This window comes from Ochotona princeps, chromosome 24 (genome assembly GCF_030435755.1).
Source record: "Ochotona princeps isolate mOchPri1 chromosome 24, mOchPri1.hap1, whole genome shotgun sequence".
In the NCBI taxonomy this organism is placed as follows: Eukaryota; Metazoa; Chordata; class Mammalia; order Lagomorpha; family Ochotonidae; genus Ochotona; species Ochotona princeps.
The window spans coordinates 10210338-10229821 of record NC_080855.1 but is presented as its reverse complement, the minus strand read 5'-3'; the positions used below and the strand labels follow the sequence as shown (position 1 = coordinate 10229821).

The 19484-nt window shown below is 49.1% G+C and overlaps 1 protein-coding gene across 2 annotated transcripts; it reads right to left on the bottom strand.

Moving 5' to 3' along the window:
* Window positions 1–762: 762 nt before the first annotated feature.
* HMOX2 (heme oxygenase 2) lies at window positions 763–17490 on the bottom strand. Of its 2 annotated transcripts, none has more exons than XM_004586711.3 (6): window positions 17444–17490; window positions 5634–5750; window positions 3983–4100; window positions 2443–2934; window positions 1539–1662; window positions 763–1452 (listed from the first exon to the last, which is right to left on the bottom strand). In XM_004586711.3, exons 2-6 carry the CDS (start codon window positions 5717–5719, stop codon window positions 1325–1327), a joined length of 948 nt encoding a protein of 315 aa, XP_004586768.2. In that variant the 5' UTR covers window positions 5720–5750; window positions 17444–17490; the 3' UTR covers window positions 763–1324. The 2 variants fall into 2 exon arrangements, with proteins under 2 accessions (XP_004586768.2, XP_058537174.1); XM_058681191.1 differs by lacking the exon at window positions 17444–17490 and adding an exon at window positions 11087–11191.
* Window positions 17491–19484: the final 1994 nt, after the last annotated feature.

Below are 19484 nucleotides of genomic sequence, written 5' to 3'. Positions count from 1 at the left end.
AACTGCCTGGGGACAGTGCTGACATTCAAGGACCTAGACAACCAAGCCAGAGACAGGTGCAGACCAGCCCTGAAGATTCTGCTGTGATCAGGGCATCAGTAGGCTGCAACATGGCTGTGAAGTCATCTTACTTCTGGTTTCAAGATCTACACTGCACAGCAGCCACGTGCACAACCTATAGGCTGGAGCCCCTCGAGTTTGGACCTGACATCAGCCTCCCTTGCAGCAGGAACTCCTGTTGCATGAGACTGCCACTTAGCTGAGGCTGACAGCCCAAAGGTCAGCAGGGCAGTCTGGAAGCCCAGGTTCCCTGACAGCTAATTCCTTGCCCACTAATTTATTTGAACTGTGAAGGAGGTAAGCTAAGACAGAGTTTAAAAGTTTCCCTACTGTTAAAAATGTTTTGGAGTAAATATTTTACAAGTAATAGTGCTACTAATAAAAATGCTTAAAGTTTACATTTCTACTTTAGATAATGAATTATTTGAATACAAATATGTACAATTTTAGTAGGAAACCTCCTACTTTCTGAGTTAGAAAATTACAAAACCATATAAACTGTAAGGATCTCTGTGACAGAGCTGTTCAGGGTGGCTACCCTGGCGATGACGGGCACAGCGTCTGGCAGTGTTGCAAGCAGAACAGGAAGGAAGATGTCCACATCTCCACATGGATACAGAACATCTTCACGCTCCGTGCCTGTGGACTAAGGGCTCCAAGAGATCGCCTGAACCACCCTGTGCCAAAGAGGAAGGTAGACGCTTGCAGAGTGCAGAGTCCACTTTATTGAGTGCTGTAGCAGTTACACAAGTCAGGGAAGGCAGGCTGCAGCAAAGACTTCTCAAAAGGGCTCAATGTGAGAGGGATGAGTTCCTGGGGCCTCTGAGAATGAGGGGAGTGCCTGACTTCTGTCCATCCCAAAGCCCCCAAAAAGAGGCTCAGAAGTTGAACAGCCTGGTCTGGCAAGGGGTCCCTACACACAGCCTGGGCTTAGTGGCTACCTGCTCCCAGCAGGGAGATGACAGCCTGAAAACGGGGAATAATAAAGGAACAGCTGAGGGCCTGGAGGTGTGGAAGCCCCAGCATAGAGCTGGCTTGAAGGCTGGGCCGCCCTGCCCTGCTCTACAGGGCTAGCCAGTTCCAGTACAGCATCTGGTCCACAGAGAGGATGCTATTAGGCAGAGGCCTGAGCGTCTGGCTTCTATTGGTTGCTTATTTTCTTAAACTCAGAATTCTAAAAAGTCACCTGAGGTGATGATTTAGTCAGAGGTGGAGATGGGCTTGTGTCACTTGGCAGGAGGCCCCCAGTGTGACATGTTGTCCTTCACATGTAGTACCAGGCCAAGAGTCCTGCTGCCAGAGCCACACCTGCAGCCAGAATGACCTGGAAGCTGGGCTTCCTTAGCAAAGCCATGGCTGCTCCAAAAGGGCAGCTGCTGCCCCCCAGGGCACCTGCATGGCAACACCAGAGGGAGAGTGTGTCAGTGGGGGCTGCCGACACCCCAGCCCACAGGGAAGCTTGGCACGCGCAGGCTTACCTTTGACCTGCTCAGCATAGTAGGGACATTTGCGCACATCTCCTTTCCCATCGTGCACGGGGATCCCATCCTCTGCAGTCTCTCTGGTCAGTGCAGAGCGAGCTTGGTCCAGTTCATTGAATATCTGAGGAACAGAGGACAATCCTGAGCCATCCCTGGGCCGTACACTCAGGGGAGCTTGCTTAGGAGCACCAGCCAGCACTAAGGCAGCCTCCAGGGGCAGGGGTGTCACTCCCACAAGGCACTGGCTACGCTGCTGGCACATGGACAAGACGTGTGCCCTGTCCCCTCCTTTGTAAGGGCACAAAGGAGATGAAATGTGTGCTGCAGCTTTGCTGCTTCTAGTAACTGGCTGTTTTTGAGCAGGAAACTTGAAAAAAAAATGAGAATGCAGAAAGGCTGCAGCAAGGCAGACTCCTCCTTGGAGGCCACAGAAGAGGGCTGGCAGCATTTGTGGTCAGCATGGCACATCACCCACCCACGACCACTTCCCTTGTTCCCAAGGACTGCCCTTGGCTGTGGGAACAGAATAGGCCTCCCTAGCTTCACTCCATTGAGACTGCATATAAATTGTTCTGGCTCTCTTTGGTGACTCTGCCTCCCTCAGATCAACAGCAGACTTTGCACAGCAATCTTTGTCAAGGAAATTATCCCTTCCTCAAGACCAGAACCCTATGAGGAGAAGGAAGTGGACAGTTCCACTCCCCTAGATCCCTTCACATATGGGCATCTACCCAACAGGCTTTCTCTGCTGGGAGCTACACTCAAGGTTCATGGCCTCTGGTGGCCAACCTGGTTCCTTGTCTTTCAGGCTACTGCAGCCCCTCTGTCCTAATGGCACAGCACACCCCTGAGCAACTGGGGCACCCACAGGTCAGGGTCCCCAACCAGCTCCAAGCAGTACCTGCATGTTGTACTCAAAGGCCTTGTTAGCTTCCTCCACGATCCGTTCTTTGGTCTTCATGTTCAGGTCCAGAGCATTCATCCTGGCCCGGTAGAACTGCTTGAACTGCTGAGCATTGTCCACATTCTCAAACAGGTAGAACTGGACTCCTTCTCCTGTGCTGGGGAGTTTCAGGGCCCGTTGGGCCACCTTCTTCAGCACTTGGCCCCCTGAGAGGTCCCCCATGTAGCGGGTGTATGCATGGGCTACCAGCAGCTCTGGCTCATTCTGCCCTATGTAGTGGATCCGCTCCACATACTGCTGGGTACCCTTAGAGCACTGCACCTGCTCCTCCCAGTTTTCACCAAAGAAGTATTTCATGTCCTTGGTTAGCGCCTCCTTGCGGTGCAGCTCCATGGGAAAGTACAAGGGGGTGAAGGCTGGGTGGTCCTTATTGCGGTCCATTTCCTCCTCCAAGGCTGAGTAAGTGAAGTAAAGTGCAGTGGTGGCCAGCTGTGGGGGAAGGGAATGACACTGTGGGTTGGCTGGCAGTGTGCAAACTCACCACGTTTGAGAATCTGGACACAAAGAAGCAGGCAACACACTCCTTCCATTTCTCAAAGACCCAATGCTATGACCCAGTTTAATATATTTAATTAACATGCCCAGGAAGCTTTTGTCTCTCTCTCCCTCTTTTTTTTTGGTTAAGACTTATTTATTTTTATTGGAAAGGCAGATATACAGATAGAAGGAGAGACAGGAAGATCTTCTGTCCAGTGATTCACTCCCCAAGTGACAGCAAAAGCTGAAGCTGAGCCAATCCGAAGCCCAGAGCCTCTTCCAGGTCTCCCACACAGGTACAGGGTCCCAAGGCTTTGGGCCGTCCTCAACTGCTTTCCCAGGCCACAAGCAGGGAGCTGGATGGGAAGTGGGGCCGCTGGCATTAGAACCGGTGCCCATATGGGATCCCGGTGTGTTCAAGGCAAGGACTTTAACCACTACACTATCGTGCCGGGCCCAGCTTTTGTATCTCTTGCAGGAATGAGATAATGAATCATTTAAGACATACATACTTTTGGAGCCGGCACTATGGTACAGAGGGTGAAGCCATCACTTGCAGCACTGGCATCCCATATGGGTAACAGTGCAGGTTCTAGCTGCTCTACTTCTGATCCAGCTCCACTAATGTGCATGAGGAAGCAGCAACAGGTGGTGCAACTGCCTGGGCCCCTGCACCCATGCGGGAGACCTGGAAGAAGCTCCCAGCTTCAGACTGGCCCAGCTCCAGCCACTGTGGCCATCTGGTGAGTGAACTAGTGGAAGGAAGATTCTGTCCTCCTCTCTAACTCAGCCTTTCAAGAAATAAATCTATAAAAAAGAATATTGATACTTTTGTTTCCTTTATGTGGTTATGTCATTCCATTTAAGCAATAAGAGCCAAAGCTTAATGTAAGAAAGCATGTGGAGTGTGGAGAACAGCTCAGTTGCTCTCTCTAGCTCCTGGACACTGAGGTTCCCCCCAACCCTATATGAACCCACCCTCTTCTGTGAGAGCACAAACCTTAAATACTTCCTTCTGAATGTTGCCTTTCAAGAAGTCCTTGACAAACTGAGTATTTTCTGCCTGGTCATGTGCTTCCTTGGTTCCCTCCTTCAGGAGCTCAGAGAGATCAGCCATTCTGTTGGGAAAAGGAGGTTCGGGTGGGTGAGTGTGTATGTTTGTGTGTGAGAGAGAATTAGTGAATTAACTATTCAGTCCTTCCACATGAGGTGAAGACCACTCAGGAGCCAGCACTGTGGTATAGCAACACTTGAAATGCTATATGGTTGCAGTTCAAGTTCTGGCTGCTCCATTTCCTATCAAGTTCCCTGCTAATGTGCCTGGGAAAGCAGCGTGAGATGACCCAACTTCTTGGGCCCCAAAATTCATATGAGAGACCTAGAAGAAGCTCCAGGTTCCTCCCTCTGGCCTGACCCAGCCCTGGCTATTGTGGCCTTTTGGGAAGTGAGCCAGTGGAAAGATTCTGTTCTTGCTCTCTCTGGTTCTGTCTTTCAGATAAATAAATAAATAAAATTTGGAGGAAAAAAAAAGTCTCCAAGTCGCTGCTCAGACACTGCATTCCAACAGGAACAGTACAGTCTTGTCAGGGAACACGGGGTGAGCACACAAGCTAGTCTACCCCAAGGACTCAGGATACGGGATGACTGTGGCCTGCTCGTCAAAAGCACACGTCTATGTTAAGGACCTAACTGCAGCAGAAGTTCCATGACCCACTTCAGATCCAGCTTTCTGGCTCAAGCACTTCAGTCCCCAAGACCCACATGGGAGACAGATGGAGTTCCAGGCTTCAGACTTTAGCCTGGCCCAGCCCTTCCCACTGTTGCCATTTGGAGAGTAACCCAGTGGATGGAAGAGCTCTTGATAATAATCTCTTTGCCCAGTGCCCCATCACTCTCTGCTTTTCACTGAATGCTGATGCTTTGAATCTGTGGCCACCTAGTGGCCTACTTCCATCAGTTTGCTGACTTCTGCAGCGCAGCCTTTAGGAATGTCTCAGAGGCAGCACAGAAATTCCAAGATGGTTAGACTGCCTTCCTCAACATGGCACCAGGCCCAGGTGTAGGAAGATTAAGGTGACAACCAGGAGGCTAGGACTAGGACCTTGGCCTTGTGCTGCGTAACAAAATCACATGGGAAATAAGTGCTGTTTATTGTATTTGTACAATGCTTCTGCATATATCTTACTACCTTTGCATCTTACTGACTGCATTGCCGGTTTCTATGGGAACAGCAGTGAAGTTAATTAAGATCAGGACAAAACTCAGAATTGAAGAAAAATAGAATTTTCAACACAGTTTGTCATAGATTTAAATATTTCATTTACAAAATATCTACTGGAGTAGGATAAAAATCAGGAAAAAGGAAAAAAAAAATCAGGATAAAGCTGTGTTGAAAGATGAACAGGGCAGACGACATGACCCTAAAGACAGTGGACCTGGGCCAGGGCTCACATGCGTGCATACAACCCACTGTAAACAGACAAGATGCAGCCTGGCTTCTGCTGGCTGCTTTAGATTCACTTGTATCACCCACAGGCCCACCGGTCATCCCAAGCCCCGCAATCTCTGGCCCATGACCACTCTGGTGCCACCAGCAGACGAACCAAGCCCTGGAACCACCTGACTCAATGCAGCCAGCTCCCACTGCTCACCTGATGTGGTTTTCCTTTTCCAGGGCCCCAGAGTTCTTTCCTTCTGATTCGTCTACCCCTTCGGAGGTCTCCATCTCTGCTGACATGGTTGCTGGTGGTTCTGCCCTCACTCTAGTCCTGTTGAGACAGAAATAGCTAATGATACAAAACACCAACAGCACCTCCCCCAACACCTGCCCACTTGCTCCCCTGAGCTAGCACAACCAGTGAAACACAAGGACAGTCCTGACGCTCTGTCACTACTGAGACCACAGCAGAGTACTGATAAAGTCGGAATGTGCACAGAGTAGAAGTAACCATTACACTGACGATGAATTTGTCAGTCTTGGTCTTTCTTTATAAGCTGTACACTGATTACAGAAGAGTATCCTGACTGACGAAATGAAGCCAGGTTTTCAGAAGTAAAGGGGTTTCCTATCTAGTTTACTGTCAGATGCTATGGTTTTTTCCATTTTTTCCTGTACATTAGAAATCCTATCAAAATGGCCACATTTTTTAAGACTTGCTTATTTTTAATGGAAAGGAATATTTTTTTTTTAAAGATTTATTTATTTGATTACAAAGTCAGGTATACAGAGAGGAGGAGAAACAGAGAGGAAGATCTTCCGTCTGATGATTCACTCCCCAAGTGAGCCACAACGGGCTGATGCGCGCCGATCCAAAGCCGGGAACCAGGAACCTCTTCCAGGTCTCCCACGCGGGTGCAGGGTCCCAAAGCATTGGGCCGTCCTCGACTGCTTTCCCAGGCCACAAGCAGGGAGCTGGATGGGAACTGGATGGGAAGTGGAGCTGCCGGGATTAGAACCGGCGCCCATATGGGAACCCGGGACGTTGAAGGCGAGGACTTTAGCCTCTAGGCCATGCCGCCGGGCCCGAAAGGAATATTTACACAGAGAAGGAAGAGACAGAAAGATCTTCCATTCTCTGGTTCACTCCCCAAAAGGCCACAATGGCCAGAGCTGAGCCAATACAAAGCCAGGAACCAAGAGCTTCTTCCGGGTTTCCTATGCAGGCGCAGGGTCCCAAGGCCTTTGGCTGTCCTCCATTGCTTTCCCAGGTCATAAGCAGGGAGCTGGATGGGAAGTCAACATGAATCAAAGCTTGGAGATGGAGAATTAGCCAACTGAACCATCACACTAGGCTCAACAGTCACAATAAAAAAAAAAAAACATCATGGGCCCAGCATGGTGGCCAAGTGGTTACAGTCCTCGCCTTGAACATGCCAGGATCCCGTATGGGAGCCGATTCTAATCCCGGCTGCTCCACTTCCCATCCAGCTCCCTGCTTGTGGCCTGGGAAAGCAGTCGAGGACGGTCTCTCCTCCTCTCTGTATATCTGAATTTGCAATAAAAACAAACAAACAAGATCTTTAAAAAAATAAAACACATCATAAAGGCTTTGGAGAAGTTGGGGGGCATTTTGGTCCAACAGGGCAATGTAGGGACCAGTGTTGTGCCCAAGGGGAAAGCCACCATGCATACCACCAACATCTCATTTGGTGTCAATTTATGTTTTGACTGTTCCACTTTTAAGATTTATTTATTGGGCCCGGCGGCGTGGCCTAGCGGCTAAGGTCTTCTCCTTGAAAGCCCCGGGATCCCATATGGGCGCCTGCTTGTGGCCTGGGAAGGCAGTCGAGGACGGCACAATGCATTGGGACCCTGCACCCGCGTGGGAGACCTGGAAGAGGTTCCAGGTTCCCGGCTTCGGATCGGCGCGCATCGGCCCGTTGTGGCTCACTTGGGGAGTGAATCATCGGACGGAAGATCTTCCTCTCTGTCTCTCCTCCTCTGTGTATATCTGGCTGTAATAAAATGAATAAATCTTTAAAAAATAAAAGATTTATTTATTTACACAGAGAATTTATTTACACAGAATTACACAGAGAAGCAAAGAGAGACATTGAGCATCCACTGGTTCACTCCCCACAAACAACCCAAGAACCAGTTGCAAAGCCAGTCTCATGCCAACAGCCAAGAGTTTATTCTGGGTTCCCACATGAGTCCAGGAACCAAGTATTTGGACTGTCCTCCACTGTTTTCCTAGGCACACTGGTGGGAATGTAGATCAGAAATGGCTCATTCAGCCCCACATCAGGGACCCTGGGATGACATCGGGTGGCCATTCTCCATTTCTGGCTACTGATGTGGTTGAGATGCTGGGCGTGTCTTCCCTTCTCCCAGGTAGAGAAAGAAGAAAATCTGGAAACAATTTCCCCTGATCTTCAACCCTTCCCACCCTAATCTGTGGTCCACATGGGCATACATCCTTCTCAACTATGTAAACATAAAAAATACAATTAAAGGGCCTAGCAGCTAAAGTCCTCACCTTGCATCCACTGGGACTCCATATGGACGCCAGTTCTAATCCCGGCAGCCCCACTTCCCATCCAGCTCCCTTCTTGTGGCCTGGGAAAGCAGTGGAGGACGGCCCAAGGCCTTGGGACCCTGCACCCATGTGGGAGACCTGGAAGAGGCTCTGTGCTCCTGGCTTCACATCAGCTCAGCTCCAGCTGTTGTAGCCACGTAAGGAGTGATCCAGCGGATGGAAGATCTTTCTCTTTATCTCTTTCTCTCCATAAATTTCATCTGCCTTTCAAATAAAAAGAAATAAATATTTTTAAAAAACTGAATGGACAATATCTAAGATACCTGCATCTCATATCAGAGTGCCTGAACTTGAGTTCTGCTTCTGGAGCCAACTTCCTTCTAACTCACATCCTATTAGAGTGGATGTTGGCCCAAGCACCTGAATCTGCACCACTGATATGGGAGACCTGGATTCAGGACCAAGCTTGATTTGTTCTGCCTGGGCCATGCCTAGTCATCGCAGGTATGTGGGGGAATAAACCAGTGATGGAAGACTGACTGACTAATGGATGGAGTGATGTCTCTTTCAGTGCCTTTTAAATACATTAATAAAATAAAATCCAACGTATTAGCAGCTGCACGGTTCCTCTAGCAGCACAACTGCCCTGAGGACAGCTCCTCTACCTGTCAGCCTTGCCCAGGGGACAGGGGGAGCAGAAGGAACTGACGCTTGGTTATGTCAGGCTGCTTGGAGCAGTCAACAAGGGCTGGCAAGCCTGTGTTAGCTGCATTGTGAGTCACTAAACAGGAGGCTGTCCCAGCGTGCTCAGACCTCTGCGGGGCTGAAGGAAGCAGTAAGCAGGCCGATCAATTCCCACTGCCTATTGCAACAGTAGAGACTTCGTCAGCCAGGGAAATACAGTCCCACAACACAACAAGCTCATCCTTCATCCCAAGAGGCGTCTGCTCTGGCAGCAGAAGAGCAGTCCATTTGGGGAACTTTCCAAATGATTAGCACTGCTGTAGCATCAACAACTGATAGTAACAAAGACAAAACTGCCAACACTGCGACCTATCAGGCCATACTAGACCAGAGAGAAGAAACTTTAATTCTCTACTTCAACCTGCACTTACTAAGCATTTTCTAAAACACACACCTACATCAGGTATGAGCTTTGGGAAGGAAGCTGCACCAGTGACTGGAGAGATGCCTTATTACCTCAAACACTAAAAAGCAGAGAGTGGTCTTCCATCTGCTAATTTACTCCTCAAATGGGTGCAAAGGCCAGAGTCCAAAAGTGGAAGCTAGAAGCTTCTTCCAGGTCTCCATGCCATCCTCTACTGCCTTCCCAGGTCATAAACAGAGAGCTGGATCGGAAGTGGAGCAGCCAAAAGCAACATGGGACATATGTAACTTGGCAGACTTCTGTGAGACACTTGTAGATTCATGGGCTCTATTATTGAAAACATTTTCCTGGGCCCGGCAGCTTGGCCTAGCGGTTAAAGTCCTCGCCTTGAATGCCCCGGGTTCCCATATGGGAGCCGGTTCTAGCCCTGGCAGCTCCACTTCCCATCCAGCTCCCTGCTTGTGGCCTGGGAAAGCAGTCGAGGACGGCCCAATGCTTTGGGACCCTGCACCCACATGGGAGACCCGGAAGAAGTTCCTGGCTCCCGGCTTCGGATCGGCACAGCACCGGCCGTTGCGCTCACGTGGGGAGTGAATCATTGGATGGAAGATCTTCCTCTCTATTTCTCCTCCTCTCCGTATATCTGACTTTGTAATAAAAATAAATAAATCTTTAAAAAAAAAATTTAAAGCATTTTGGGCCCAGTGCAGTAGCCTAGCAGCTAAAATCTTTACCCTGAATGCGCCAGGATCCCACATGGGCGCCAGTTCTAATCCCAGCAGCCCGGCTTCCCATCCAGCTCTCTGCTTGTGGCCCAGGAAAGCAGTGAAGGACAGCCCAAAGCTTTGGGACCTTGCACCCAAGTGGGAGAAGCTCCTGGCTTCGGATTAGCTCAGCTCCAGCCTTTGTAGCCGCTTGGTGAGCAAATCAACAGACAGAGTATCTTCCTCTCTGTCTCTCCTCCTCTCTGTACATATCTGACTTTCCCATATAAATAAATAAATAAATAAATAAATAAATAAATAAATAAATGCAGTTTTAGCACCCTGTTCCTGTGTCTGGGTAGGCAACAAGGCGTGGCACAAGAGCTTGGGCTCCTGCAGCTATATGAGACTGAGACAAGGTTTCTGGCTCCTGGATTGGGCCTGACCCATCCCCACCCATTGTGACCATCTGGTGAGTAAACCAACAGATGGAAGATCAACCTCTCCCCTCCAAGTCTCTGAACCTCTGCCTATTCGGTAAATAAAACAAATCTTGGAAAAAAACAAAACTCTTGTACTCCCACTTCTCAGGAAATGTTTCACACAAACTACATTCCTTTAATTTCAAACACCGGGGATTCAATCCACAGAACCATTTAACAAATGACTATTAATTTTCTTTAATCAAATTAGCCTAAAGGCACTAGCTTCTCAGCAATCTCAAAAAGTGACATCAGCTCAGAATTCCAAGACGTCTGCAGGCTTTTTTATGGGGACAGCAGGCATGCTCATCTCCCGATTGTTCAAATACAACCTGGCAAGTAGGCAAAGCAGACACTAGGAAACACTGAGACTCTGGGAAGAGCTCAGAGAAGGAACCTATGGCCAAGCACTGCTGGTGATGAGTGGGGCTGGACTTCACACCAGACTGAACTCAATACAGGACCTGCCCCTGTTCTCTGACTGCCACCTCCCCTATCTGAGAGGAACAGTTCCCAGAGCTGTCTCCTTAATCCCTAAGGAACACACACGTGGGGATTTGTTAGGGGATTTAAAAAGCTTTAGAGATCTGAGTGCACTGAAGCCCTGACTGAAATCTACAACTTGCCACAGACCAACAGCAACATTAGAACTGGAACAACTAGCTACAGAGGGGTCTGCAACTCCTTGTACTTACATGTGACTGTGTAAGGGATAAGCCAGGGCAGGTGATGTATTGTTCAAGCAAGAAAGTTAAGTGTGAACCAATAATTTCTGAGAAATAAGTGCTCAGGCTCTCAGGAGCTGCTGCTGCCTATTCCCAAAACACTTACCTTGGCTCGCTCAGATTACACAGCAACCCAAGACGACTGTTCCCCGCTGAAGTCTACCTCTCTGTCATGGACCATGGCTAGCCCTAAAGGGGCAGATAGCATGCCACACCATTCATGGAGAGGCACTGAACAGTGCAGCCTGGGGTTCCAGGGCATCACTACACAGAAGCGAGGTCACAATAGGATCTGCACCCACAGCCATAGTAACAACTGAGAAACAGTATCTAATCTCAAGGTCCCTGGAATCCAGTGTCAAACATGTGTTGAGTATTTCAGATCTAAACAGATCTATCTGTTTGTCTCCTGAAGATTTACTGTGCCTCAAAAATGACGGCGTGATGGACAGAATATATGTTAATGTAAACTTCTTGAGAAATCATCAATTCTGGGACAGGTGTTTGGCACAGATTGAAAAAGACCCTTGAAAAGTCTTCGCCCTGGGCCCAGCGGCATGGCCTAGCGGCTAAAGTCCTCGCCTTGAAAGCCCCGGGATCCCATATGGGCGCCGGTTCTAATCCCGGCAGCTCCACTTCCCATCCAGCTCCCTGCTTGTGGCCTGGGAAAGCAGGAGAGGACGGCACAATGCTTTGGGACCCTGCACCCGCGTGGGAGACCTGGAAGAGGTTCCTGGTTCCTGGCTTTGGATCGGCGCGCATCGGCCCGTAGCGGCTCACTTGGGGAGTGAATCATCGGACAGAAGATCTTCCTCTCTGTCTCTCCTCCTCTGTGTATATCTGGCTGTAATAAATCTTTAAAAAAAAAAAAAAAGAAAAGTCTTCGCCCTATTCAAACCTTTTCTTAAACACCCTGCACAAAAGACTGTATAGTGGGCAAAATATAAAAAATATTAAAAATAGGGCCCGGCATGATAGCGTAGCAGCTAAACTCCTCGCCTTGAATGCTGGGATCCCATATGGGCACCAATATGTGCACCAACTGCTCCACTTCCCATCCAGCTCCCTGCTTACGGCCTGGGAAAGCACCAGAGGACAACCCAAAGCCTTAGAAGTGGCTCCTGGCTTAGGGCAGGCTCAGCTCAGGCCAATGTAACCAACTGGGAAGTGAACTAGCAGGCGGAAGATCTTTTTCTTTTCTTTTTTTTTAAAAAAGATTTATTTATTTTATTACAGTCAGATATACAGAGAGGAGGAGAGACAGAGAGGAAGATCTTCCATCCGATGATTCACTCCCCAAGTGAGCCGCTACGGGCCGATGTGCGCCGATCCGAAGCCGGGAACCTGGAACCTCTTTCAGGTCTCCCACGCGGGTGCAGGGTCCCAAAGCATTGTGCCGTCCTCAACTGCTTTCCCATGCCACAGGCAGGGAGCTGGATGGGAAGTGGAGCTGCCGGGATTAGAACCGGTGCCCATATGGGATCCCGGGGCGTTCAAGGCGAGGACTTTAGCTGCTAGGCCACGCCGCTGGGCCCGGAAGATCTTTTTCTCTGTGTCTCCTTCTCTTTGTAAATTTGCCTTTCCAGTAAAAACAAAATAATTTTTTTAAAAAAAGGACAAACTTCCAATCTTATACCTTGTCTGGTTGGGGTTGAAGGATGAGCTAATCAATAAGCACCAATTACATCCAGAACCATGTACCTGTAATGAAGGTACCATAAAAAACCAGCCAGCAAGGCCCAGCGCTGGATCCTAACAGCTTAAGTCCTCACCTTGCACATGCTGGGATCCCATATGGGCACCAGACCATGTCCTGGCTGCTCCACTTCCCATCCAGCTCCCTGCTTGTAGTCTGGGAAAGCAGTCCATGACGGCCCAAAGCCTTGTGACCCTGCACCCGCGTAGCAGACTAGGAAGAAGCTCCTGGCTCCTGAGTTCAAATCAGATCAGTTCCAATCACTGCAGCCACTTGGGGAGTGAACCAGCAGAGAGAAAATCTTTCTCTGTCTCTCCTCTGTGTAAATCTGCATTTCTAATAAAAACAAATAAATCTTTAAAATATATTATTTTTCTCTCTGTAAAATTTACCTTTCAAGCAAAAATAAATGAACCTCAAAAAAAAAAAGGCAGCTAAAACTGCATTAAAAATCTACTTCTTTACTTGAAAAGCAACATGACAAAAACAAGAGACAGATCTTCCATCCACTTGTTCATTTTCCAAATGGTAGCAATGGTGCAGGCTGGGCCAAACCAAAGCTAGGAGCCATGCGAGCGGCGGGGGCTCACGCACTTGGCCATCCTAGGCTGCTTTCCCAGGCACATGAGCAGGGAGCTGGATCAGAATCAGAACAAATGAGTTACAAATGGGTAGTTCCAAACAGCAGCCAGCAGCACAGACAAGTGGAGGCCTCATCAGTGAACAGCAGCTCCATAATGCCAGCCCTGTTTCGTGTAGTTGGGTTTTTAGTTCACTTCAAACACTACTACTTGAACCCTCTCCCACCTCACACTGAGTCTAGCCCAGTGCTCTCTGTCCTATGAACAGCTACAGCGGACGACAGTTCCTCCACAGCCATACATAGTGGTCTTGCTAGGAACAACAGCAAATCAAGCATCTACAGAAAATGGCTATCCTTGGGAAGGAGACGAAACACACTATCATCAACATTAACAGGCTCTCAAAGTTTTTTAGGGGATTCCCCTGAACAAAATGGAGGAATCAACACATTAACCAAGAAAAGATGGAAAATGGAGTAGATCAATCAACCACCTCAGCTATATGCTTCCAGCGGAAAACTGGACAAGCGGAAACTCTAAGATGGAATATGTCAATCAGTGGACTCTGCACCAGCCTCATCATACCTGGACTGTTGCTGATGATATGTTGGAGCTTCTAATTGATCGAGGTGACGCTCTGCTGGCTCTGCCTTCAAACCTGAGAGGGCCTCCCTAAGAGGCCGTTGAACTTGAACTGGACAAGTGGGATGCTGGACTCTGTATGGTGTGAACTTTTAATTAGGGAATCTCAATGGAACTTGAGCTGTGGTTATGCATCAAGGTGAAGGAATTCACCATGGGGGAAGGGTTTGGGGTGAAGAGGGTGGGGGAATCCCAGTACCTATGAAATTGTGTCATGTAATACAATGTACTTAATGAATAAATGAATATATATTAAAAAAAAAAAAAAACATTAACAGGCTCACAGGCTCTGGGACTAAAGACAACTACCTGTCCTGGACTTCAAATGGCTTTCACTCCAGACACAGAGGTAGAAACAAGAAACCTCAACAAAGCATAGCTTTCCACAAACACTAACTGTGTGGTACGGACAACAGTGCCTATGTTCCAGATTTTCCATAACAGCTCTGATTCCAAATATCATATTCCACCAACCCTTTTGGCAGACTTCAACGCTAAAACACTTGAGCCCCAATTTCAGGAAAAAAAAAATAGTGACAGCTACTTACAGGTTATTCAACTAGATTAAGTAAAATATGATACCACATAACGACAGTATGTTTTTTCAATCAAGTTAGCAAATTTTTCATTTTTTTAAAAGATTTATTACATTTTTATTGCAAAGTCAGATGTACAGAGAGGAAGAGAGGCAGTGAGGAAGCTCTTCCGTCTGATGATTCACTCAGATTAGAACCAGGCGGCCATATGAGAGCCCGGCATGTTCAAGGCGAGGACTTCAGCCACTAGGCCACCACGCTGAGCCCAGCAAATTCTTCTTTAATATTACACTGGGTGCTGGTGTTGTGGTATAATGGATAAAACTGATACCTGAAACATCAGCATCTCCACAGGGCACCAGCTCAGGTCTGGCTCTCCACTTCCAATCCAATCAGGCTTCTTGCTAACAGCCTGGGAAAAACAGCAAGATGCAATCACTCCTCAAGTGACTGCAATGGCTGGAGTTGAGCTGATCCGAAGCCAGGAGCCAGCAGCTTCTTCCCAGGTTCAAGGCAGGTCAAAGACGAGGACTTTAGCTGCTAACCCCACACCAGGCCCAATTGGGGACTTCTAAAAAACAGACTCCCAGGGTTCCATGTAGTAGCCTAGCAGCTGAAGTCCTCACCTTGTAGGCACCAGGATCCCATATGGACGTTGGTTGTAATCCCGGCAGCTCCACTTCCCATCCAGCTCCCTGCTGGTGGCCTGGGAAAGCAGTAGAAGATGGCCCAAAGCCTTGGAACCCTGCACCCATGTAGGAGACCCAGAAGAGATTCCTGGTCCCGGCTTCAGATTGGCACAGCACTGACAATTAGAAGCAGTGGCCATATGGGATCCCAGCACATGCAAGGCAAGAACTTCAGCCACTACAGCCTTAGGGTACCATGCAGGGCCCTAAAAACCTAATTTTTACTCTGTAGTTAACTATAGTCAATAATATACAAGACGGCAATTTATAGTTCATGTTTTTCATTTCTTCTTTGAGCCAAAGAAATTACAACTGAATTCTACATTTTACACTGCAGCATACAATTCTCAGTTTCTGAAATACCTTCCTCCTGGAGCAGCAATGTTCCAGATTTGGGACAATCCTGGCACAAAACCCAACTGTCCTGTGGGGACAGCTGTCAAAATTAAAATAAATAGGGCCCAGTGCAGTGGCCTAGCGTCTAAAGTCCTCGCCTTGAATGCGCCAGGATCTCATATGGGCGCCGGTTCTAATCCTGGCAGCTCCACTTCCCATCCAGCTCCCTGCCTGTGGCCTGGGAAAACAGTAGAGGATGGTCCAAAGCCTTGGAACCCTGCACCCACATGGGAGACCCGGAAGAGATTCCTGATCCCGGCTCAGACTGGCGCAGCACCAGCCATTGCGGTCACTTGGGGAGTGAATCATCGGACGGAAGATCTTCCTCACTGTCTCTCCTCCTCTCTGTATATCTGACTTTGTAATAAAAATAAATAAATCTTTAAAAATAAAAATAAATAAATAAAAATAAAAAATGAAGGTAGCCTAAGCTGTTTAGCTGTAGACGTTTTCGACAGACTTGCTGAGGGGTTGGCTAAGCAAAAGGAAACACTATTTTCTGCAATTCATGTCTCCGACATAGTCATTTCTAGAGAATCATAATCCTGACTCCAGCGACTCAACAGCGTCTCAACTTCCTGGTTTAAGCAAGGGAAAAAGGGAAATGAAATTAAACAATGGAGGAATCACAGGATTTCCCAGTTTACATGCCCAGTTTGATAAAGTCTTTGAATATGTGTGAGTTTCTAAGGCCCTACAGGTTCCCACATCCTGACCAGCGTTTCATCTTAGGTTCTGTATTTGAGAACTTATTTTCAGTTTGACCAAGTGAACTTACAAATGCCATACTGAATTGTGAATTCCTGAGAAACAAAGATCATGTCTTGCGATTTTCTTTTAAAAAATATAATAAAATAAATTAGTTATATTCTTTATCCTCCCCTTCCCAAAGACGCTAAATATTTTACTAGTTAAAGTTTAAACCAAAACACATAGGCCAAAAGCACTTCTCCCTCTACTTGAGTCAGCTGCTTATGGGCAAGCAGGAGGAAGTCACTTAAAGCAGCAGGATCCATTTCTAATCTTTGCAATTCCATTTAGACAACAGCCAGAAACTGGAGGCAGGCTCAAGTGTCACCTTGGCCAGCAGTGTCACCTTGGTTGTAGGACGCAGGTGAGGTCAGCTCAGCACTGACCCCATTTACACGGGCGGAAAACTTGGGTGGTGTCCGGAAGGGCTCCACAGACGAGCCCAATACGGCATTCACCGCTGCACCCCACCTTGCCGGGATGAGAGTGCCATCCACGCAGCTCCAGAAGGATGCGCGGCCACAGGCCCCACAACATCCTGCACTTTGCAGGCAGGCCTCGGGCCACGCCCGTGTAAGGCGGTCCCGGCAGCTTTGGCAGGGCGAGCAGCACATCCAGGGCAAGTGACAGGTCCAAACTCCCGGTCCCACCAAGTCACGTCGGTGATTCAAGGGGCACTTTCCACTGCCGTGACTCACCAGACAAGGAGAGAGCGCACGCAGTGCCAGCGGGGCCGCCACGCCAGGCTCCCATCTCAGACCCCGCAGTCCAGCACGCACGGTTGGACCCCGCGGCCGAGGCCGCAATCCCTGCCGGCTCCACCAAGCTGCGAGCGACCCCGGGGTCACCTTAAGCCAGCACACTCGTGACGCTGGGAGGCAGTGGGCCCAACGAAGACATCCCGCCACGGGGCCGCTCGGGTCTCCCCGGGCCCGGCCCAGACGTCCGGGGAGCGGCTCCCGAGCCTTCGCCCTCGTGTACACTCACCCCGCCGGCGCCGGCCTCCCGTTCCTGTCCCCTCCTCGTCCCCTCCCCGCTTCCGGCAGCCCTCCCCGCCACGCTCCCCCGACAGGCCAGCACCGGCCGGCCGAGCCCAGCTCCTGAGGGCCCGGGACGAGGCAGCGCCCGCCGGGAGGGCCGGACTAGGGCCCAGAAAGGCACGGGCCAACTTACCCGCCGCGCGTCCGCTCTGAGCGGACGCCGTTTCCGTGGCCAGCGAGCCCGTCCCGGCGACTCCCTCAGGCTCGGTCGCCGCGGCAGCCGGGACAGCGGGAGGGCGCGAGGGCGGGGCGACGTCGCCACGCAGAGAGGCGTGGCTGCGGTGGCCACGCCCCTGCGGGAGGCGAGAAGCGCTTGTCCACCTCCGGCTCCCATGACACCGGAATGTGTGTGGGAGCGCATCTGGGCTTAGGCGTTCTTCTCGCCCAGGGTCCACTCAGGCATGTATCATGTCAAGCCTGACGCCTCCCGTTTGGTCACTTGTCAGTTGAGCTGATGTCTTCGCCGTGTCAGCCCTGCTGCTAACCTTGAACCTCCATTTTTTTTTTTTTTAAGATTTATTTTATTTTTATTACAAAGTCAGATATACTGAGAGGAGGAGAGACAGAGAGGAAGTGGAGCTGCCGGGACTAGAACCAGCGGCCATATGGGATCAAGGCGAGGACCTTAGCCACTAGGCCACGCTGCCGAGCCCAAACCTCCATTTTTTTGCCACGGAGTTGGGGTAGGGCATAGGAGATGACGTCCTTCATGGTTTCCTGGAGCTCCCCACCTTACCCTACCCTGAGTGCTCTAACCACCAGGCTAGTTCCTTGTAACCAGCTCCAAGATGATATAGAAAGTGCAGGAGTTAGTTTTGACTGTGATTAAATGCAACGGGGCAATGATCTGGGTCACCCTGATTGATTCACACAAAGCTTAGCCACGTGGTGTTCTGCCTCTGCTCTAACAAAACGCTGTGCTGTGTTGGCGTTCTCTTTTCGTTCAGGCCCTCTGGAGGACAGAGTAGAGGAACCCAGTTGAGAAGGGTTTAATCTCTCCTCCATCCTGCCACTGGTTCCACAATGTCTGGCTGACAGGTTCAGGCCTTAACCACAGCTACCCCTAAAGATTTGCGGTTCCTCCAGCATTATCTGGGAAACCAGCCCCCATCTTGGTTGCCACAACGAAAACCTTAGACCATCCTTATCATGTGAGACAGTAGTGCTGCAGACAAGAGTCTGAAGATTAAAGGAGAGAGAATGTTTAATCTCTCTGCTCAGGATTTCGGGCTTTTGGTCACATCTACCCTGTTCCAGGCACCCTGGCTTCCAGTCATTTCCTTAACCTTCAGTTTACCACAATTTACCACAGATTAAATGACTGTTGGTGACAAGTCCTCCAGTTCACACACATTCTATTTCTGCATCAGCCTTCTGAGAAAGACAGCGTTTGTTACTAACTACAGCCCCGTAAGAGAAATGGGCAACTCAGAGCAAGGACCAAATCAATCTCCCCACACAGAAAGGAGTCAGGGAATTCACACAGTAAGGGGAGATGGGGTGGAGCAGAGAGAAACAGAGTGATAGAACATGACAGGTGTGGAGGAAGGAGCAGCAGAGTCCTTGGAACATGCCTTGTGATGTTCTGTGTCTTCAAAGACGGCTACTGAACTGTCCTCCAAGATGTGTCACCTCACACTACCGTGACCTGCTATCTTAAGAACTACCCCCAGGGAACTCAACTTCTTCTACCTGCCTATCTCAATACAACCCTTCTGCCTTTTGGTGTTTTGCTTTCTTTCTACATTCTTCAGGCATAGTTATGAAGCAAAACACTCCTGCTGTAACTGCATAGAACACCTCTTCTTTGCTTTTCCATCTTCTGATTCACAAAAGTTAACTGCTGAACTTGGGGCTTATTGGAAGATTTGTTCAATTCAACACATAAATCATGCCTGTTTGAAAATTCTAGAAACTGGCCATGAAAAACCTGTTAAAGTCACAAAGCAATCTGGCCTACTCTGGTCAGCATGACTACAGGATTGGATTGGAGCATGCAGGAAAATGGTTAGACCAGCAGAACTCTGATAAGGAAGAAATGTACACCACTAACCAAAAAACAACCCAAGTGCCACATGGAAGAAGCCTTTAGATGACTACAAAGAAAATCTTTGCTAGAAACCTGTCTGATGGCCTCCTTAAAAAAAACAAAAACAAAAACAAAAAAACCTGTG

What these genes read in the sequence shown, in the direction of transcription:
- HMOX2 (XM_004586711.3), bottom strand. Translation starts at nt 5,719, where the DNA reads ATGTCAGCAGAGATGGAGACCTCCGAAGGGGTAGACGAATCAGAAGGA. An exon ending in TTCAGAAGGAAGTATTTAAG is followed by an intron (nt 2,935 to 3,982) that starts GTTTGTGCTCTC and finishes CTTCCCCCACAG; the next exon opens with CTGGCCACCACTGCACTTTA. An exon ending in CCTTTGAGTACAACATGCAG is followed by an intron (nt 1,663 to 2,442) that starts GTACTGCTTGGA and finishes TCTGTTCCTCAG; the next exon opens with ATATTCAATGAACTGGACCA.